This window comes from Meleagris gallopavo, chromosome 4 (genome assembly GCF_905368555.1).
Source record: "Meleagris gallopavo chromosome 4, MGAL_WU_HG_1.1, whole genome shotgun sequence".
Taxonomy (NCBI): Eukaryota; Metazoa; Chordata; class Aves; order Galliformes; family Phasianidae; genus Meleagris; species Meleagris gallopavo.
This window is the reverse complement of record NC_139407.1, coordinates 5,585,628-5,608,474: the sequence shown is the minus strand read 5'-3', so window position 1 is coordinate 5,608,474 and position 22,847 is coordinate 5,585,628. Positions and strand designations below refer to the sequence as shown.

The 22,847-nt window shown below is 39.1% G+C and overlaps 1 protein-coding gene across 9 annotated transcripts in view; it reads right to left on the bottom strand.

Annotated features, from left to right (window-relative positions):
- Nucleotides 1-11,902: 11,902 nt before the first annotated feature.
- NEK1 (NIMA related kinase 1) overlaps nt 11,903-22,847 on the bottom strand; it is a 41,489-nt gene continuing 30,544 nt past the window's right edge. For 8 of the 9 annotated variants that reach the window (XM_010709488.4, XM_085222059.1, XM_085222062.1 and 5 more), the window contains 9 exons: nt 22,469-22,621; nt 21,381-21,495; nt 21,114-21,196; nt 19,944-20,161; nt 18,045-18,199; nt 15,102-15,310; nt 14,608-14,741; nt 14,195-14,327; nt 11,903-12,479 (listed from right to left, as the gene is read on the bottom strand). In XM_010709488.4, coding sequence (XP_010707790.1) covers nt 12,466-12,479; nt 14,195-14,327; nt 14,608-14,741; nt 15,102-15,310; nt 18,045-18,199; nt 19,944-20,161; nt 21,114-21,196; nt 21,381-21,495; nt 22,469-22,621 — 1,214 coding nt within the window. In that variant the 3' untranslated portion in view covers nt 11,903-12,465. Of the gene's footprint in view, nt 12,480-14,194; nt 14,328-14,607; nt 14,742-15,101; nt 15,311-18,044; nt 18,200-19,943; nt 20,162-21,113; nt 21,197-21,380; nt 21,496-22,468; nt 22,622-22,847 lie in introns of those variants that run through there. The other variant, XM_085222066.1, reaches the window with a different exon arrangement.

The window sequence follows — 22,847 nt, the reverse complement described above, 5'->3', positions numbered from 1 at the left end:
GTTAGGCGTTTATTCGTTCTCACTGGCAGCCACAAGCAGGGAACTGCTTTGTACACCTGCACATATTTCACAGGGAAACAACCCCCCTCCTTATTCTTGAAGCTATTCTGTTTCCATGTACTTAGCAAACGTTGTGTTAGATTCTGCTTGATTCAAAAAAGAGGTTGTGTATTGTGGAGAACAACTGCAGTTTGAGTTTAGAGGCCCTCCCGTTACTCAAATAGCTAGATTTCTACAATGATATTTTCTATTTTTCTTTCATTTTACTCATTGTTGTGTGCTCTGGAAGTTGGTTTTCAGGTTCGAACTTCTTTTTCTCTTCAGTATATGCTGTTTCTTTTCATCTGGAAGCCAACAAAAGTAGGATGTGAAAGGAAACAGGCAGAAGAGAACTGCAAAAGACCAAATGTCAGCAGCATGACTGGTAAAACCCAGTTTCTTAGGAACCTGTATCCTCTGTGCTTCTCCTTCCCTCCTGCTGGTCTCTTCTTGTTCTTCTGTAGGTCTTCTACAGACCTTCCCATGACTTCAGCCTTCTCTGCCAACAGTCATACTTTCTATTCCTCTATCCCCAAACCCTCCTGCATTAATTCCTTTTTCTAACACAATTCCAAGTACCCCTAGTTCTTCCTCTGTCTTTATGATGCTAGACAGCTTAAGCTGCACCTGGATCTTAGCAACACAGACTATCTGATAAGGTGGCAAGCCAACAAGAAGATAGCACTCAATTTTCCCCTTTTTTGGCCATGACCAGTTTTCCACAAAAGCCTGCAGAATCTTAATATCTTTACAAATCTTCCATAGGATTTTGTCAATGAATTATAAATAACTGAGAAGTGAGGCTGACATGCACTCTATATATCATCTTTTATGTCTAGTGTCTCAGGAAATTTGACTAAGATATTTCAGAAGAGAATTCTGTTTGTTGGCATGAAAATCCTCTGAAATGCACAGCAAAAGCAGTGAATGCACTAAAATACAGTAATGGGTTGCAAAGCAAAACCAGATCCAACCTCCATTTGAATATTACAAAATCTCACTAAAGATTGTGACCCCAACAACACAATAACCCACGTGCCTGGAACACTGTATTAGCAGTCATAAAACAGAGCTGACTAAATGGAGGCTGAATAGGAGAAACTCTGCACTGAGGGAATCGATACATGGATACCTATTTTAGTTAATTTATGAATTACATCTTCAGTGTCTTAAGATGACTGCAGTTGACTTAACACGAAGGCAGTAAGAATAGTGGAACAAGAGGTTTTATGTCCTACTAAAAAGAATGTGTAACAGAGGATGATGTTTCGAGAAAGTAATGGGCTGAATTCTGTTTGTTTGTTTGTGGGTTCAGGAATGAATTTAAACAATGTTATTTCTACTGAGAAGAATAAGCATGCTTTCATTTTAAGATACTTTTCTTCATACTAAATTATTTTTATAGCCAATTTTTTCAGAAAGGTCAATTCATTATTTCTATCTTCCACATTAGCTTATTTTTCCCATGCCACGTTGATCTCAAGTGCGGACCAAAAAGGTTAATCTGACTTCCTTGTAAAATGACCCCTGGAGACGCAGTGGAGATTTCTTTTCAAAGGCCAGGCAAGACTCACAGGGACATGAAGAGATTTTACCACTGATGTCCATGCTGACGCTGCTGCTTTGTAGCAGAAAGCACAACACACAGCAAAGCACAGACAGCTTTCTCCAGTCTCTGGTGCAAATGAGCAGGGCTGTTCTTCGATTCCCTTCTCACCTGTGTTGTGTACTTTTGTTTGATTTGGTTTTTGTTTTGGACAACAAGGAGATGTCCATGCTGCAGTCAGTGCTAGCTTTAAATTGTCTTGCTTACTGTTATGTACTCCATTCTGTATCCAGGTAGGCATTTAGCTTGGAGTATTGACAAAAATCACCTGGCTGTATCTCAGACCTGACGAAACACAGACATCATTTGAATCTAGATTACTTTTTAGCTTCCTATTTCTTTTCTCGAGGAGAGCGTTGTTTGTTTATGAATGCTGTAAGCTAGCTCTCTGTGGCACCATGAAGCTGGGATCCTGTGAAGCTATGCACACGTTCCATACGTGATGCTTTTGTAATAACTTTTGAGTCACAGTGAAGGAATATACAAAAGAAAAATTGGATGTGCCACTGGAGAATCAATGTGTTACAAATTAGGTGAGCTCAGTTATCTCACATTTCCCCCAGTTTAATCACTGGAGGATGCCTACTGGGCCTATGGGTATTTATGATCCATGCAGCCTAAGCTACAGCATCCACTGCCCTATCTTGCAAAGCTGTTTTGTGTAGGTGGTCAAGAACTTGATTTGAATGATCCTTACACTGATGGGAATGTAGTGCCTGCATCTCATTAACCAGCAAGTTTGAAATTGCCCTTACTACAAACAAAGTTAAAGAAGAAGCAAAGGAGAATGTTTATTTAAAGAAATCACGCTAGACAACACAGCTGTGAAGATTTTAGAAAAGATAAAGCAAATAGAAATGTTAGAACTTGGTATTTGATAAGCTTTTTTCCTCCTTGGGATCCAGCTGATAAACTGCATACCTATCCGGTGAGGCCACAGAGTTAGTCCTAACAGTTCTTTGCTTCTCTAGAATTGGTGTTCTGTCCACAGGGGAGATTGCTGTGAGGACAGCATGCCAGATGCTCTGTTCACTCCTTTCCTAGCTATCTCCCAATCTGATTCAGGTCTGCCCTCCTAAGAATTTACAAGTGTATCAGGCTGCAGTTTTAGAATTATGTGACAAACCTAGACCTTTTGTAACACTTCCATGCCATTTTCATAGTTGGCTACACTGTTAGCAAATTTTAAGCTATTAATATTTTCCCCATCTAAAATACTCCATACAAGTTATAGAGTAAAACTTCCTGAAGAACTGACACTTGCATTCATATGGACAAGCAAATTCACAATCATATAAGTGTTTAAGTAAAATTATTGTGTTACCCACTCTAGTCTGAGATCAGGCAGAGCTATAATCAACCCCTTTGAGTAATTGTTCAAGTGAGTGAACTCCAATTTTACCCTTGAGGAACATTGTGACAAATGTTCAGGGCTCTCAAAATGCAAACGGATGGGATGAGCTGTAAAGCCCACGCAACTTATTTTTGTTTTTAATTTTAAATAAGCAAAAAGATAACACAATGAAGGATATTCAGTGTTCACAGAAGTTTACGTAGTTGCCGTTACCGTACCTGATCACATCATTACTGTAGCATGTGAAAGGAGCTAAATGTCTGGAGACAAGCAAAAATTAGGATATCAGGAGCTGGAACTGCTGAGGAGAGCTTTTATAAGCATGTGGACTGTGCAGAGAGAGGTTTGTCGTGGGCATTGGGTGAAGGCTGTGTTTGCTACATCAGGTCTAAAGATCCTAAATATTGTCTTTGATCACATTTTATATTTCTGGAAAAGCATTAGAGCTCCACTCTCTAAAATCCTGAGAGATGGATGAAGTTAGTAAGTTTTATGAATTGGAAAGAGTCCACAGCACTGCACTATTTTATCTAGTAGGGTAAAATGAACCCCTGCAGAGCAAACATTCCTGGCCAAAGCCACAGAGCCACCCTCAAGGAAGTGCCTCTGACCATCTCCACACTCACACACCTTTAGGTACATCTTTAGAACGTGCTGTTAGCACTCCTATCAGTCTTTCTCAACTCAAAGTTTTCAGGCCCATTCTTAGCACAGGCTCTGTAACAGACAATTTAGGGATGTTATTTCTATTCACATGCCCAATATGGGATTTGAGCAACTGCATGACATCATATGAAAACCCAGACATTTCTTCAGGTTTAAACAAACACCTAATAGTAGGTGTCTAATTCAGTTACTGCAAGACTTCCGTGCAGTTACAGGGGAGCAGCTCTTAAAAACCAGTTGTGCTTTTCTCATTAAAGCATACTTAACCTGCCGTGAAGAAATACATAGCAACAGTAAGGCTATATCTGTAATGTTGTTTATGTGCATTTTAGGCCTCCTGCAGTTCTTCCTATCGTTCAAATCAGGAGATCTGTCAAAAAACACCGCCCTCCCTTCACCCGCATGTGGAGTTTGGTTGGTCTGATTTCATCCCAGGACTGAGTCCTGATGTACAGAGCTGTGCCACACTCCCAGGCTTAGGAGGAGAGACTTGTAAGATGCTCCAGGACAAACAGAGTTTCCACATGAAACTCATGTAGCTTGTTTAAATTCTAAATTAAGCCATTTTAGTATTATGAGTGCTGCAATAGTTTGATAGCCTGCCAAAAATAAAAAAAAAAAAAAAAAAATCTGAGCTGTAATGCTAGTTCTTAAAAGCATGCTCAGCTAGTTTCTTCAAAAAGATTTACTTCCTTAAAATAGCTTTTTTTCTCCTAAAACTGCCTGCTGTGCAGAGCTATCTGACAAGCAAGTAGAATTATCAGTGCATTTACTTTTCAAACATCTCTGCCACACTTACACAGTTCTGCTGTGATATCAAAATATGAGTGACGCAGTGGGTTTTCTTAGAGTTTGTTTACTGAAGTATAAGAAATGATGGTATGTTACAGCATATAAAATGCTCTATCACTTTCATCCGAAACCAGTGAAAGCAGAGGTCTTATCCCACAGTAAAGCATTTTCTTTGACTGCAGCATCCTTTGTTGGAACATAGAGATAGGAGGAAAATTGCACGCTCATTAGCACAAGTGATACATCTTGCATTGTCTAAAGGACATGGAAGCTCTTTTTTATAGATTCAGATATCTGCAGTCTCTGGTACATGAGGAAAGATTTAAGGCAGAGGCTGGGATGTGAACAGCATACCATCCATGAGCAGTCATTTCACATAGGTGATCGGTTACAAGCAAAAAGCAAAAGTTTCCAAGGGAAAAAATGACTCTGAAGGAAAAGCTGCTTAGGTGGAGCACTGTAAAAGTTTGGATTACATTGAGATGAAAGTGGGTGAGTTCAAGGACAAACTCCCCAGTAATTTTTTGCAGAGTCACTGTCATTCTGCTCCTATGGTTCTTAGGATATCCTAAAGGAGGGAAATACAGACCAAAAAAACCCTTTCTTTGTCTATAATAAGATTTAGAAAGTGAGATAAATGTATGAAGTATTCATGGCAGTACTTTGGGTGTCTTTTATAAAGCTTGGGACTTGGCTTTTAAGTTGATGAAGACAGTGAGACACAAAATGAATTCTTTGAGGCTTCTGGCGCTACAGGCCTATAGAACCACTTTGGGATTGCCAAAGATTTGTGTGTGTTTGTGAATTTGTGTCACTTTCACTCCCACACATCTGGCAATTGAGCTCTCTGCACTAGTTCAGTTGAAAATCTTATCTCATAGATCATTACTAGCAATAAATTCCAGCCTTTGTGCTTACTTATATTGTCCCACAGCCTGGAGTCACTGATTTTGTGGAACTGGGAATTTGGTCTGTAAAATATTTACTTACTAAGGCAAGCAAAAAGAAGAAAATCCCTCAAAACGAGCCCTCTAGCTCTGAGAATGTAAATCATATCGATCTGACTCTCAGGGCCAAAGAAAACAGGCAGCTGGATTCCATCTTGTCGCTAAGAATCAGCCCCTAAATACTGCTTGAATATACACATTATACAAGCTGCAGTAAAACTCATTTTATGGAATTATTTTCTCACCCGTGACAGAAAACACAAATATGGATGTGACTGGGGCACCAACAACATATAAACGTGCCAAAACCTGTTAGCAAGCATCATTCCAAATTGCTGATGCAGTTCTGTCACCATTCTTCTTCTAAGGACACACCTACAAGAAACAAAGGATGCCACAGTCCTTAAATATAGGCAAGGCAGCTGTGGTCAAAACAGCTGCCAGCGAATGGCCTGTGCTAGGTGTTTTCCTGTGTGCTGCTTTCCCATCAGTCTGCGAGCATTCTTATTCTTACTAATCAATTCTGCCATGTATCCACATTTCCTGCCACCTAGGATGAGGTCGGTGCATTGTAGCTGCTGCGGGATCTTGAACTTGCTTTCACTGACTGCAGGAGGATTAAATCAGAAACAATACTGTTTTAATGCAATCTTCTGTATTTACTTGGCAAGCTCTGTTGTCAATTTAAAGGTTCCCATGGGAGGTGTCAAGAGGTCACCAAAATTTTCCTGGGTAAAGGGGGAAGAGTGGTTGAAACTTTGGCCTCCCTGCTGCTTCCTTCTGTGTTTTTCTTCATGTCATTAGGGCTGTGCTCAGCCTTCAGAAAAGGGAGTGAGTGAGTGACTATAATAATGTTAGGAAGAAACGGATGCAAGACAAGCAGACAAGGCTTCCCTGATGTTTTATTTGACTAATTTTAGGCCTCAGTAACAGCAAACTTCTAGTTTAGAAATTGAGTAAAGAATAAAAAACACCCCAGTATTTGGTACATCCATTACGACTTGATTCATGCAAGAGAAACATTCTGCACTGCACACCTTGTGCTGCCCAAGCAAGCCTATTTCACTTCGTATTCACACACAATTTTCTCTTACAGCCTTAGATCACCCTTAACAGATGAGCTTCGGCAACTGTTACAAAGTGGTTTAGGTTGTGCCTCCATCTGTCCTACCCCACCCTTCTGATGGATATTTCTTTCCAATCAGCACAATAAACAGAACTGAAGATGCGCTCAGAGCCTCGCTGACTGCAGCTCGGAGTCGGGTGACTTGGCTCAAATCCATCTAATTTAATCAAGGATGTGTTTTGTGCTCAAGCACGAGGGTAAGCACACGTTTCGTTCTGCTGGTCCCAATAATCACTACCAAAGAATCTTTACAGGTCACAGTGAGATCTGACAGAACTCAGCTGTTAATCTCTTAAGTCTGATTTAAGTTTTACTGTGAGGAGGGGAAGCTTTATCACAGTGCTCATCCACGCTCCACTGCTGCATGCATGGCTAGATACTGGTATTTATAGCAGACAATGTAACCACTACCTATCCAAGCCCAGTAGTTACTGTAGTATCACCGCCTGGTTAGCAAATGCTGTGGGACAGGATTGAACAGCGCTCCCTTTCCCAGCTGGCAACACTTAACCCTGCTGTCTGTTCCAGGCAGCGTTTGCTGGAGCCCCTTCCTGGACAAACAAGATTGCCCAATGCAGGGAAAGCAAGAGCGGACATCTGAGAAAAGGCAGTGCTCTGGGGAATTAAGTGAATACAGGGAGTTGAGTTATTTAGGGCACTGTGAGCACTGACATACTGAGGTCCAGGGTAGAACAGGATACTACACTGCGCAATCAGGCTTGTCAACAGCTGAAAAAAGATACTGTATTGGTAATGGCTAAGGATTGCATTAGAGGTGCTTTAGAGCAGTGGAAAGAATTCTTCATCGATGTTTACTAGTATTTAGGAGGTTTATTTTTCTGAGGCTTTACATCTGTTAAACAGGAAACACTAGAAAACACTAACACATCACAATTACAAACGCATGACAACATGTCCAGCATAAGTCCAAATGCTGCTGCAGAGAAGCTGAACTGCCACGATCATTTTCACCTTCTAATTTTCCCTTAAAAAGACTGAAGAACAATGGTAAAGTACTCCAAGATACTGTTTAAGTTCTCAAAACTAACATCAGAGGGAAAGGATGAACAAAGTGTTCTACAGTACTGGCAAATAAGACGCGTGCTGTCCTTTAGACATCTTTATTAGCAGTTGTTACAGGTTAATACAAAGGAAAAAAACAGGTGAGAAAGTGTGACAGCAAGAGCAGTTCATAAGGAGACTGTCTGACTTGAGCAGTGATCATGTTAGCATAGCCCTGCAGTGGAGAAAGCTCTGATAATCATTAGTGGTACCTCGACTTTTCTTTCTTTTCCATATCCCCATCAGATCACTCTGTTCTTCAGAAGAAAAGGCTCTGTACTGCTTAAAAATTACTTTGATAACATTGAAAGTAGCTCGAGCAGCAATGAAACAAACAGCAATGAGGGCTCCTGACTGCTGACGGGGAAACTGATAGACATTAAAAATAGCAGCCCTGAAGCACTGCTTGAAGCTTCACATTTTATCAGCAGAGCTAGGATGGCAGAATTTTTGCCTCAAATGTGAATAGAAGGAAGTTTTATCCCATGTTCAGAAATCAGCAAAAATGCACTCTTCATCCCTTCCCCTAGAGAAGAGATTACTGTCAGGACTGTCTGCAGGACACAGCAAAAGACAGGGAACGTCGAGGAGGGGATTATCGTTCCATTACACTCGGAGCACATCTGCATCAGCTTGAGCCACAGTGCTATTTAAAACTGAACTTTCTTTTCTCCTGGCAGTCCCTAAGAGACCATCCATCAGCCAAGCAAAAAGTGCCTGATGCAGGACAGAGCCAACCCCAGGGAGGACCCAACAAACGCACTGTGTACGCGTCAGGTTTTCAGAGCACGGCCACGTGCAAGGAGAGAGAACTGTAACAAGTTCCAAGAGCTGAGTCCTCACACCGGCTCAGATTCACCACAGAGAAGCCCCGGGTGTCCCCGCAGCGTTCTCCTGCCCTCACAGCGCTCTCTGCGGCGGGGAAGAAGGCAACACGAGCGCCGCCTGAGGCGCGAAGCTCGGCCCCGTGTGCGGCGCGGCATCCCGCAGTTATAGCGCCACCTCGCGGCAGCGCGGCGAAACTGCGGCGCATGAGGGCCCGGCCGCTGCCAGGCAGGGAAAAGGAGGAGGCAGGCGGAGATCATAGAATCGTACGATCGCTCGCGTCCTCCCAAGGCTTCAGATCCATAAAATACACACGCCGTGTGAAATAACACTTCTTGTTGTACTTCTGCAACGAAGGTCAGAAACTGAGGCGCTCGCACCGAGTGCTGCACTGAACAGAAAGCACCTCTTGTTAGTGAGTAGGGCACCGTGAATAGCAGTCGATGGACAGAACCCTGTTTTCTTTAATTGCTCTGATTAAAAGAGATCAGATCTCTGTTAAATGCTTGCTTAAATGAGCTATGCTACGTACAAGAACGAAATGAAAATAAGTATAATTCGACCCACCAACTCACCATAACCCACCCACCAAGAAATGAAACCGATGTTGTTTGCTTCAAATTTAATAGCTGATTTATAAAACATAGAGGCACATTATTTAATACATCAAGAAACACAGAAGTATTTAAGAAATAATTTAGATATTTGCTGTACTTGGATATCATTAGATATTGTACCTATTTTTTTGAAAACATAACTTTCAAGTGTGTAACAGGCATTTTAATCTTGACTTTGAAAATCAGCCCTTTGCTCACCAGGAAGCATTTTTTAAATGACATAACCTTAATCCCAATATTTCAGCTCTCGTAGAGGCAATTAAATGAATCTATCATACAAAGCAAACACCAAGCAATACACAGCAAATACTAAGGCAAACAAGCTTGCTCTACGCTTCCCCTTCTTCTCCCACCCAGCTCTCCAACCTGAAGAAAACATACAGAAGATGTACAGAACATCGGAATGATTGTGCTAAATATTGTGCTAAGAACACACAGTTCAGCATGGATTTGAGGACCATCAGTTTTTGAAGAGTGTAATTACCCTACAAACAAGTGTGGAAAAAGAAATCTTGGAGAAGTATTGAGTTGTCAGCAGATTTATGCAAGGCTGTAAAACTTCGGAAACGTTGAGGAAGCATATTTGGATAAACATACAGCATTTCTGCACAAATCAGAGCAAGGGGGAGACAAAAGTACTAGGAGCCAAAAAAAATTAATCAATGTTGTAAACAGCCACATGAGAAGACAGAATGTGGGAAGCTTAACTTTGTTTTCATCAGCCATTCACTTTCCAGACCACAGAAACAGTGCTGTGCTGTGGTTCTGATTTGCATTGGCTGACCAGGTAATACATTTTTTTGAAGTACCTGCTAGTAGTAACTCTAAATACACTCTCAAAGTAAGGCAAAACAAAGAGCAAAAGCCACTTCAGTCTCATTTCTTCAAAAAAGCCACTGGAATAGGCTCCCCAGGGAAGTGGTTGAGTCACCATCCCTGGATGCATTTAAAAACCATCTGGATGTAGTGCTCAGGGACATGATTTAGCAGGGGGCTGCTACAGTTAGGGTAGGATGGTTAGGTTGTGGTTGGACTCAATGATCTTTTAAGGTCTTTTCCAACCTGAGTGATTCTATGATTCTAATAAGATTTGAGGCATCAGTACTTTAGGTAGGATTACTGTCTTCCTGTTCCACCCAGAACAAAGGCAGCTGGGACTCATCTTCCTGCCACAGGCTATGAGCTCAGGTTCCTTCTGATTCTGCTTTGCTGCTGGCATTTGATTCCATTTTGTTGAGCATCAGGAAGCTCAATGCACACAAATAGCTATAAACATCACAGCTTGCCTTGCCAGAAGAGTCTCATGTCAAGGACTGTAATCATGTCTGCAGGACAACACAATGCAGGCAGGTACTGAGATCTATTATTGTTGTGTTTTGGATATATATATATATATTTTAACTGTTTTTTCCTTCTCTCAGCTACAGTTGGTTTCAGGGGTCGAGATGAAAGCCAGAAGACAGGGACACAACACAAAATAGATGTTCTGAGCCAAAAACCATCATTCTGTATCTGTTTGTTACTAGATTTGTAGCAGAAAACTACCCACAGTGAGTGCAATTTTATGAATGCAAGCCAAATACTCAACCAACTCAAATAAATTATTACAAGCAGATCACTGCATTGCCCTTAAAAAAAAAAATCACCGACACTGTTATACTGTACATTAAATAGGGCTCTTAAATAGGGCTTTAAAATTTCAGAGGAAAGTATTACTTTAGCAGACAAACTTATTTACTGTGTAAAATTAAAATTAGCTCCTGAGGGATTTTCAAGGATATTCAGTATTGATTGGCAGGTCTGAATATTAATCTCTGAAAAGCTGTGCACAGCCTATGCATATTTCTCAAATCATTCATTGATAAAAAGCTCTACGTCTGTAAAGCTTTAAGTCTGCAAGCCAGCAACCTGCATAAGAAATGAAGGATGTCAATAATGATGTTTTCAACAGAAAAGCAATTAAACACAACCTAACCCCCAGCTTGTATTTCCTTGAGAAAAATCTCTCTATATTAAAGAATTTTAGTCCTTCTTCCTCCTAACGGGTGCAAGCTACAATTTGAACAGCAATACAGAAAAAGGAAAATAATATGGAAATAGAGTCATTTTGACCTATCTTAAATCAGACATTTAAAAAAATACTACTTTTCAGTGGGTGAAACTTCAATCATAACTCCATAAAACAATTATAAAAAAAACATACAGTACACATCAGTTCTAAACCATGTGTATCTGATGGTACTTTGTGGAAAAGCTGACAGTTATAGATTGGCTGTATTTTGCAGGAGCTGGAAAAAAATATTTTATTTCTTTCAGTAGAGCACAGTTAGAAGTCTGACGGTTCACTGGGTTTGCAACAGGAGACTTTTAGTATGGGTAAGCCAACTGAACCTCTGCAGTGATGATGTGAGAACAATATAGCTCATGTTGGCTCTGTACAGCACTGCTTTGACAGGAGAAACAAAAATGTGGGTCAGGTAATTAATTTTCAGGGGTAGAAGATATAAAGCTATGAAACATAGCCCAAAAGATGACAAATCACAGAGCACTCGTGCCTGTAACATTTCATACCTTCCCCTCTGGCTGTGAGGCCAGGAAAATAACAGTAAGAATTTAAAAACAAACAGGAGAGAAAACATCTTTCAACAATATACTGCATTATCATTGACTGGATGGCAAAACTTCAAGTGTAAGTTCTTGGGATTTTGAGGAGGAAGAATGTAAGGGAAGTCTTCTGGCTCCATGTTAATTCCACTGCCTCCAAAATAAAATATTCAAGTATTTCACTGACTGAAATACCAGTCTGCCTTGAGTTAGAAACAATGCCTGTAAGATTTTTCAGATGAAACTTAAGAAGCGACAGAAGTCTTTAGCTTCAAAATACATTTTATTAAGAAAAAAAGTGAAATACTCAAACTGGACCACCAGGTTAAGATGCTAATAAAATACAAACACAGAGGTCAATAAAAATGAACAGTTTCTTTATGCAGGAGTAAAGAAGGACTACTTTAAGTATGTAAATGAACAGCTAGAGATGGCTTTCACAACACAGTAATCCTTCCAGCTCCATAACTCTATCAGCCAGCTGTTGATATGACAAGAACTCAGGTTTACCTTGTAAGTATTGGTTTCGTATCAGAACAGCTACATTTACTCTTTTTTTTTTTGAGAGAGAGAGAGATGATAGTTTGTTTTTTCAAATGTAGGCATCTATTACTTAATGACCACGTATGCAAGACAGACAAGAGAAGTGTATACATATCTTAGTGTAAAAGGCATGTTTTTCCTCTCTGCTTCATACAGCCAGCACTCTTTTTCCAATTCTTCTTTCTCCTGCCCCACGTTACATTTTCATTACAGTCTGTTACTCCGCTGTGCAGACTTTGAACACTGATGTGTCGTGCAGCACTAAGGAGTTTCCTGAGTCAGCTTTATTCGTCATTATCTGTAAAAACCACGAGAGGGAAAGGCAGGGTGAAAAGGATACAAAAGAGAAAACAAGCCATAAAACACAGCAAAACACAACCTGGTTTTACAGAACAATAGTCAGAGTACTTGAATAGTACAAAACTTTTGAGATAGAAGCTCCTCAACACGCTTTTGTCCTTATTTGCCTTTATTAGCATATTTTTTCCTTTAATTGCAAAAGGGTAGAACTATCTTTTCCTTACAGTTTCTAGGGTATCATAGATTTGTAGAATACAGAATTAGAACTGAAGCTATTAAGAACAGCCACTTGTTAATCAGCATTTCACAAGATGAAAATCAGCTCATTTTAACATTATTCACTCAGACAAAAGCTGACCGTTTGTATGCCAACATATTTTCAGCAAACTGGCATTTAAGCCTTTTAGGATTAGTTTTAAAATATCCTTAAACAGAGAAATGGCAAGGAAAAGAAATGGGTAACACTGTGGTTACCATTTTTTTCCTGTTCTGCATTGCCAGCCCTCCAGATGCTTGACAGACAAACAACTGCAGTTTATTTTCCAATCACTGAAAGTGGCTGAAAAAATATTTTTGATGCTTTTCTGTCATCCTTCCATAACACAGAATTAAAACAACACTGACCCATTTGACTCAGCAACTCTGTATCAGTAGCAAAGAAAGGAAACATGAAGAGTAATTTGTCCCAGATAGAGATTTTTATTTTTAATGATCGTGTTAGAACTGCTTTTTAAGTCTTATTTTTCCCATTTCTGTATAAATAGCTTAGCAAGTTGTCATTATTTGACTTTTTATTCACTTGCTACTGCAACATAACTGGGAGAGAAATTAAAAGATGCAGATAGCAAACATTGGTTAACATGCATTAAAATACTCAGAATTTGAAAATCAGCAAATACTGATCATTACACAAATTTCTAAAACTAATGTGATCTTCTGATTTCTGTAAAAATAATTGATGTTTTAGATTTCTATTTTTTCTTCCCCAGTTAAGTCTTTTGGCATCAGAAAATATTACATAGCTGCAATTAATTTTTTGACACGAGAGAAAAAGCCAACAGCATTTTCTCACAGACAGGGGGCTGGGTGGCATTTCATTGAGTGACTCTGAGTACCCAGGAACTGTCTGCCTGCCCAGCACACTGTGCAAACACACGGGGGGCTCCCAGCAAGTTAAATGCTCTCCATGTATTACTGAGCTACCGTAAAACTAAGATGGATTCTATCTCCACAGCAAGGTCTTTCAGGAAATTGCAATTATAGAATAAAGAACCACTTGGAGCTTCCTTTTCTGAATCAGGATTGCTACTTTTCAACACCAGAACCCATTAAAAGTAGTTTTGGAAAGAGAAATATTACTTTATTAACAATTTAATTCCTAAAACAGAATCTTTTTTTTGTTCTGAGATCTTTATTCTAGACTTCCATCTTCCCAACCTGCGGAATGGTTTCACAGAAAGTAATTTTATAAGGCATCTATTATTACAGTTCATTCCACACGCATGTAATGTTAAACCAGAGTGGTCAGCACACTGACAGTTTGCCACATTGTGTTGCAGCAATAAAAAATGATGTTTGTGGGGAAAAAAAACTTCAATCTGTGTTGCTGATCAGCTGTGTAACAAAGCATCTGTTTTTAAAAGTATTTTTCAGATCTTCTTTACATAAGCAAGAACAAACATGAAGACAATCCATCATTGCCAGTGATATTACCTTCCTGGTAGGCTCCATCTGCCATGACTAGGTGAAGTACTTTGGCATACAAGTGTTTGTGTTCATTTCCCAGAATAGTCTGAACTATGCTTGAACAAATATCAATATTTTCATCTTCATCTTCATGTATAGCCTGGGAAAAAGAACAATCCACGTGGTGAAATCTAAAATGGATTTAGAAAAAAGCAGTTCAAATTTACTCCACGTAGTCTGTTGTTAACCCCAAAGCTTTCCTCCTTTAACTCACTGGAATTTTCTGTGTTAATATTTTAGGTATGTTGAAACAAAACAAAAGACTCAAGAAATAAGCATTAATTCTAGCCACGCAATGCAATTTGTTACTGCACAATATGCAGCCCTACATACACATCTTGTTTCCTAAAACGGCTTCCAGTTGAGTTTATTCCACAAACCTTTATTTTATTATAAACTTCAATTAATTTCTCAAAGCCTATTTCCTGCTCCAGGTTGTATCTCAGCTCTTCCAAATGGCTGAAGACACTATCACATTCTTCACATTCACTGGCAATATCTCCATCACTATTATCTGTAAAGAAAGAAAACAACAGTAAACAAGAACCAGTGAAATAAAACCACCAGCATCAGAAAGCTATTAAATTATTAAAAAAAGATCTTCCTGATCTTCCCTAAAAACACATTTCAGGCAACCAGAGAAAAAACGATTTATGATCAGTGCCTAACAAATAGCTGCTATGTAATTTGCAGCTGAACATGTGCTTAGATGCTTCATGCTCAGAAAACTTCAAGTAACATCAGAAATTTTTTTTTTAAGTCTCTAGAAAAACTATTATTCAGAACTTTATTCCCTTATAAAATGCAAAACTCTTCTGTGTCTTTATTGTTAACATCAATGAATAGCTTATGAAACAGGTCTAACAAACTGTACCTGACTGCCATTCTTCATTAAGTGCACTTTCACTGCTGGGGTTATTTTCATCTGCTTCATCCAGCTCTGTACCATTTGTTATGCATTTGATGACGTTAGCCTTTAAAGTAGATTCCTCCTCTTCACTTAATTCCTCAGGCTGCTCCCTAAGTAATTGTTCCATTGAGGCCCGGAGTTCCTGCAAATCTGTATCAGCCTCCCCAAACATGCTAAAAGAAAGTGACAAAGACTATATAAAGTAATGCTTTTCAAGACAAACTCTAGGAAGAGTTCATATCTTTTGTTAAGCCAACAAACTAAAGGCAGCAGAGGTTTTAGGAGAAGAAAAATGAGACAAGCATTTGTATATATCAGACTAATTCTTTTCATATTACCACTATGTTAATCAAGAACTTTCTGTAGATATTTACATCCACAGCTCATCACAATGACAGCCCTAATACCACTATACAATGCCAGACACAGGGAATAAAGATCTGCCTAAGCAGACACTAGAGCATCTTGTAGAAGGATGATGAGACAGGAACTGTTGAGCTTTATTAGTAAGATCAGTTCAAACAATCTTTGTACTCATGCTCTGTTATAAAACCCTGTGCTGCAAGCCCAACAATACTAATTATGGCAAAATAATTAATCCAACTCAGACAACCAATACTAAGATTCTTCTTCAGTCTATCTCTAAGAGTTTGTAAGCTGGGAGTCAAACTGGGCAGAGTTCTCTTTCCACACAGCTCAAGAGGTTCAAGTCTGGAGATGAGAAAACTAAAGATCAGGTAGAGATGGATTTGGCTAAGCACAACTGATGCTACAGAAACTGCAGGTATCACTTTTCAAGAAGAGAACAGGAAAGATTGATTTAATTCCACATCAGAACACTCACTTATCCAAAACAAAACAGAAAACGTGAGACAAAAGCAGCACGTGTGCCAGGGGCAGCACTTCAGCACCAGGAAAAACTGCAGAATTTGTACCTCTGCTTTATTTGTTTCATCTTATGTTCATTTTCAAATGTAGGATTTCAGGGCACTTTCTATATACGTGTGGGACAACTGCTACAAAAACCTCCATTCTTAAGACTGTCAGCTAATTTTAGTATGTGAGCAATAGGAACTGGCAGTAAGAGCCAACAAAGTAGAAATAGCTTAAAAATGAAGCAGAAGGAAAATGGGCTGAGGATAAGCAATGAAGTAGAGAAAATAACTTGTGTGTTTTGCATTTGTTAATGAAATAAAAACAGCACAATACAAATGAGGAGACAAATAATATTTGTACTAACATTCCCAATGTACAGGTATGAGTTAAATACCTTATCCACTAGCCTTGATAAAAGTAAATATCATGTACCCAGTCCTAAGACAGCAAGAAACTGATATTGAACCCCAAATATTCTCTCAGACATTACATTTAGTAACACAACAACCACCACCAAGAACAACAACAAAGCAACAAGGCATAGTTTGGACACAAAGACCTCAGCTCAATTTACACCAGCAGGGAGGATGATTGTCTTGTTTATAAGTCACGTTGAACAAATGAAAATTTAGGATGAGGGAAACAAAGGACAACTAACAGCTAGGTTTTAGAGTCCAGGAATTAGTAATAAAATGAATGCATTTTAAGGAAATGCTACAAAGAAGTGAAAACCTGAAACCACATAGAATTATCTGGAGCAAAACAGATCTAGGTCTCATCAGAGTAGACAGACTGGATGATTTTCATCTCTGCAGACTACTCAAGCTGTGGGGAACAGTCAGACTAGGGTCAGATTTTGAGGCCCCTGGAAAAATCTGGGGGAATTTAAGGACATCCCAATACCACAGCAAGGAAGACAGATGAGCAGAGATTCCCAGAACATGAAAAGAAAGGGTATAACTAAAGAATTCTTCATTTTCAGAAGAATGGTAGTCATCAACTTTGATCTGTTTCAGGGGAATATAAACAGTAAAGATAGACAGAAAAGCATCTTGAATGGTCTAAGAGACTATTTCTGCTCCTTTGTCTCAAAGCTTGCTGTTGGACAACTTCAACAGATGGACAAGACCAAGAAATCTTTTGTCTGAAGATTTGAAGGCCAAAGGCAATGAGAGATAAGCAGCTGCTGCATTGCCAATGAGCTGACTTTTGTGGGCACATCTCAAGCAAGATAACCAGCCAGAGGACACCCATGCCCACAGGTGCTGCACATGACTCTAACCTAAGTGCCCAGGGATACAGAAGGAACCTACAAACCAGGAACACTGTGCTCGGTATCGGACACCCTGTGGCATGAAACCTGCCTGCTGCCTGATTCTCCTGGGCCTGCTACCTGAGACCTGCCTGCCTCCTAGATCCACTGTCAGTTGAGCCATCTACCTGCTTGCTGCCTAAGGTCAGCCAGCCTGCCTGCCTGCCTCTACATCCTTATTCCTGCATCAGCTTTGGACTGTTGGAACGGCACACAATGGGACACTGCTGCATCCTTGGTGCTGACCATCCCTGCTTTATAGGAAAAGAGCAAGAATTCTGTCTTTCCTATCACCTGCCTTCCCTTCCCCATCGCCCTAATTAGTAATAATGACCAGCCTGTCCCTTCCCCGTCACTTTAATTAGATAACAAGCTGGTCAGACAACATCTACCTCGCTTGCATCTCATTCTCACTCAGAGTATATCAGAATCTCCTCTCTCACTCCGATAATCAGAGCAATTCCAGAGATGGAATTTGGAAACAGTTCAGACAGATATTGCAAATAGGACATCCCATCAGCTGTGCCATTTTCTGAACAACACTCAGACTGAACGTTGATTCAAACCAAACAAATGTGAAATACAGGAGTTTTGAAGTTTGGCTAGCCAAACGAATCCATTCTGGTATATAATGGTATGCAGTATACAATTATGTATAACCAAAAATATTCCTGATGTAAGACGCCTTTTAAAATACTTGATAATGCTATTGCACTCACATATCCTCCGAATCAGAGGGTCCTTCTTTGGCCTGCTCATCTTCTGTATCATCTATTTCAAGACTGTGTTGATGCTGCACATCTGCTATGCTGGGTACATCAACTAAGGTTCTGTACAGTTTGTAAAGATCCGGGAGCGAACATGTTCTCAACATCTGCAAAGGTAACAAAGCCTTGTGTTTGGAAACAATGAGTCTGTGATTACAAGTTGCTTCAGTGTGTTTTTAAACATCAGCTTTTATTTCTCAAAGTTGGATACTGAAAACAAAAATTTCAAAGCATTTCCTCAATACTAGAAGTTTAAAATACCAGTCTGTTCGCAGTGGAAATAAAGCAACAGTGAAACAAACTGTTTGCCTCAGTGATCCACTGAGATCTCTCAGGAAATTTAAGAACTCCTAAAGAATACTAAATATTCAGCCCAATAATAAAAAGAAGCAGAAGCTAATTTTCACTGAAGTTCTGAACTTCCTCTGGCTGCAATCAAACAAGAAAAGTGAATTTAGAGAATTTATTGCTCTCTCTGGTCTCTCTGTTGTGACAACAACAAAACATCTGCTGCTTTTCTCCAAATTCTCTGCTACTATGTACAGCTCATCTGGTACTGCATTAGCAATTAGGACATACACTTATGGCCAAAGAACGTGTCAAATAAACAGCAACACGGCATGCTGAGATGATTCATAGTCACACACTGAAGAGCTTCAATTATGAAGCATATCCACTGTTTTACATCTTTTAAGGGTACAAACAATGTTCATTCTGTGCTAAGTGACAACTTTCCTGTAAATCCCTAAGTCTATGAAAATTGTCTCTCTGCAGCTCATCTAGAAGCATTATTCTTCTGAACATGCCAACAGCACCAGCTCCAGTAACAAACTTCCTCATCACCCAACAGGTATCTTTCAGTATTCTATTAATCCAGTAGTGCAACTTCCATTCATGCACTCACAAGAATAGCAGAGTCACAAGAAACATTCTTCTTGATCTGGCATTTCATCAACTAGGAAATCTTTACTCCATATATTGATCAAATTCGCAGGTGTGCAAGTTTCCAAAGAACCCTTATCACCCATATTTCCCCACAAAGTAGCTTTTCTTCTATGCACTTTGCATTTTAGAATATATCCAAGAATTGCACAGTCTTAGGCCTGTTTCATCTACTGGTTCCATGCCTATTGCTAAAATACTTTAAATTCCATGTAACCACACATGTAACCCCATTTCTCTGAATGTTAAACCCAGTCGCCTCGTTACCAGAAATTATGAAATGCCTTCATTGCTCTTTTCAGTTTTTATGATGGCAAAGTAGTACAAAGTTTGTAAAACTGTAAAAAGGGAGAAAGGTAGAGAGTAAGAATTTCCTCAGTTGTATCTAAGTAACATCATTCCTCAAGTGAGGTCAATTCCTCCATAAACATTTGGAAGCATGTATGGGAACTGCTGAATCATGACCTGAGCCTCTGATTGACCACCTGAGGCGAGCAATGAGTCAGCCCTGGGAGCACAGGTGAAGGCAATTCAGCTGTGTGACCAGAAGGGGTGGAGCCAGGCTGCTTTTGGAGATTGTTCCTCTTGGAGTCTTCTCAGCGAGCCCATGACAAGGATAAACTTTCCATCCATTCTTCTTTAGTGTGATAACCTGGTTAGCCTAACTTTCCTGTATATTTCTTAATTATAACATCTGTATATTCATTGATTATACATGGCAGAATGCAGAACAGTGAAACCAGAGACTCAAAACACAATGTGAGCCTTATTCACACAATGAACACAGTGCAATCATACTGCATGGCAGACACAATTAGACAAATACAAGCCATTATGCCATTTGTTTTGGCCTCATGAAGACTCAGGAAGATTCAAAAGCATTACTAAAGAAATGAAAGTTTAAGTTACCTTTGGGTTGTTTGCATCAAACAGCCCTGTAGAAAGTCCAAAAAATAAGGAACTTTTCCCTTTATTTTTTGCTGGCGATATGGAACGAGAACGAGGTACAAAAGGCTCTTCCTGGGAAGACTGAGATGATAGAACTGGTGAGGCTGTAGGTACAGCTGGGGGCTGTATTACCCTCTGGAATAATGGTTCCGGTTGCAGAGAGTCACTGGAACAAGTTTCTGAGATGGTATAAGAAAGTCCATTACAAATCTAAACCCAAGCTCTTGTGCAAAAGGAAACTTAAATGAGCAGAGCTAACCAATTTCTGTTGTGCAATTAGAGGAAAAACAGATCACACCATCAGAGTATTAAAATCTGTTTGGATTTGGATTACTTAAGTAAAAGCATTATAATGCAAGATTCTCCCACGTATTTTTTGAGAATCCATAACTACTAGCCACAGTCTATTCCATTCTTATGCCCTCTTGTTTATCATGGCCCAATCTGTATCTGGAATGATGGAATCATCCATCTTCATTTATTTCCTTGCCTTATACTAGATTTCTTCAAACTTATCCCAACATATGTGCTCCAACACTGGAAAAAATGTACAGACTGATTAATGGAGAAATTAATAAATTTCTCAGTATCACCAACAATACTGTAGATGTATTTTCTCTTCTAGTATAAAATACTTTCTGGAATTAGCTTAGAAACCCCGAAAGGAAGCAACTCTTCCAGGGAATAAAGACAACAGATTATCATTAACAGTTGTTTAAAATTCATCTTTTTATCCAAGCTGCATTTTAATGTTAATATTAGCGAGTCAACAAGCAAAGCAACACTTTTACCAAGTAAAACCACCAGGCTTCTTAACACTTAGGATCATCATGATAGAAGGTCACAACATTCTTGTGAATGATATTTACTTGTTATTGTGATTGATATTTACTTGTAAGTAATAAAGAATGGGCTATTCTCCCTGTGTATACATAACATAGCTTTGTTGCTACATCTTTTCTTCCGAAGCGGCAAAAATAATTCCCACAAGTCATCTTCCTAATTCATAACAAATTTGTCCTGAACTAAAAAAATAAAATGAAAACAGAAAATCTGCTCTTTTAGGGTTAGTGAAGAAGTGAGAAGGCGTAGCTCCAGTATTCTGTCCCACCAGTTGTAACACTGACTGACCTCCTGGAGCTTCATTTTGTGATTGCACTTCATCAAGCTCTGCTTTCTCAAACACTGCTTCATCTCTTCTGTCATGTTGTGCACTATTAGAAAGCAAAATTTAAAGTAGTCATTAGTCCACTGAAAAGATCCTCAGTCAGGAAGTACAGACAAGCAACAGAGCTTTAGCTAAGCTTAATCATGTAACTATTGTAGCTAGTTATCTGAACTAGAGAGAGAGAGAGAGAGAGAGAGAGAGAGAGAGAGATCAATAAAGGAATAACTCACTTATCCTGTTTTTCTTTCACCCACACTTCATTAACAGAGATGGGAAATTCCTTGCTCTGGTGCTTTTTATTTTCTTCAGTTTCTTTCAACATCTCTGCTTCCAAATCATCAGGCTCTAAAATTAAGTCACACCTTGTTAAAAACAAATCCCAAACAAAAAGGACAGTGTTTTGTAGCTGGGAATCTGCTCTATCTATTAATGTGTTCTTTGCATCTGTTGTCATCTTCACAGAAATAAACGGGAAGCATTACTTTCAGAGCAACCTACTTGAAATAAACTTGTACTGTTCTCTAATATTTTTAACTTAAATTTTAGCCAAAGTTGGCAAGATAATCATGTTTTGCTGCTTTAAATCATAAGATGAAAAGGTACATGAAACAGACTATGGTGCTGGCTAACAGCCAACGTTCTCAGTATATATATAAAAATATAACTAAGCCTTACATTTATTTTTTTAAAGCAAAATACCACCATCCTCAGTTCTATTAAAAGCAACTACTTGACAAAGACAAAAATATACTAAAGCTCTAAAAGCTTCCTGTATCTACCATTTATAAAGCAGAAGAAAAGAGGAAAGAACACAGAAATGGCAATAACAAAAGAACAGGTAAGAAAGTTGTTTAACAAAGACAGGAAGGATAAAGAAGTAACAGAGTTTGCAGCCAGGACAAAGTGTACTAGTCCAGAAGGAAATTCTACTAGTATGCTAAGTCACACACCAACAGGAAGCAGTAGGAACTATGCAATACAATATTTGGTTGATGGCATTATTAAAAAAAAAGAAAAAAAAAGACTTGTTTATATTAGCAAGTCAATTCCATGGGTTTTTGACAAAATGAAGATCTTTGCCTTGCTGCACATCCATCTTAATTTCTAACTACTTGAATGAGTGAAATAGTTCAGCGTCTTTTGCTATCAGCTTATGCTGCCATTCTGAATGTTTAGGAACATTTAAAACTGAGGCAACACACGGACGCAACAAGAATATGGACAGAATATGTTCCTATCACTTCAAAATTGTTCTCAATAGACAGTCAAGCTGGCACTTCCCACACTTGCAGCATAAATAGTTACCAGCTGTGCTTACCATTTATTACATCTATTTCTTCCAGTACTTCAGTTGGTAGCTGCAACTCTGCTTCTCCTAGAATCTTCAGGACTGAATCAGTGGGGCTTTTGCCCCAGACTTTCCTGCGAGGTTCACCAATATCCAGCCTAATTACTTCCCCCATAGTTTGCCCTGTCAAGATACAAAAACATGTTAAACTTCCGTTCACTTTATATATAATAAAAAACCTTCATAAAACTAAAAACTACAAATTCAGTATCATGCTCCTGACCTCAAGAGAGAGTTTAAAGACTATGGTGAAAAGTCTAGAGTTCCTCTTCTGCCAACTGCTTTTAATGATAAGTTATTAAATGACAATTAACATCATCTACTTCATAGGAAAAGCAAGGATTATTTC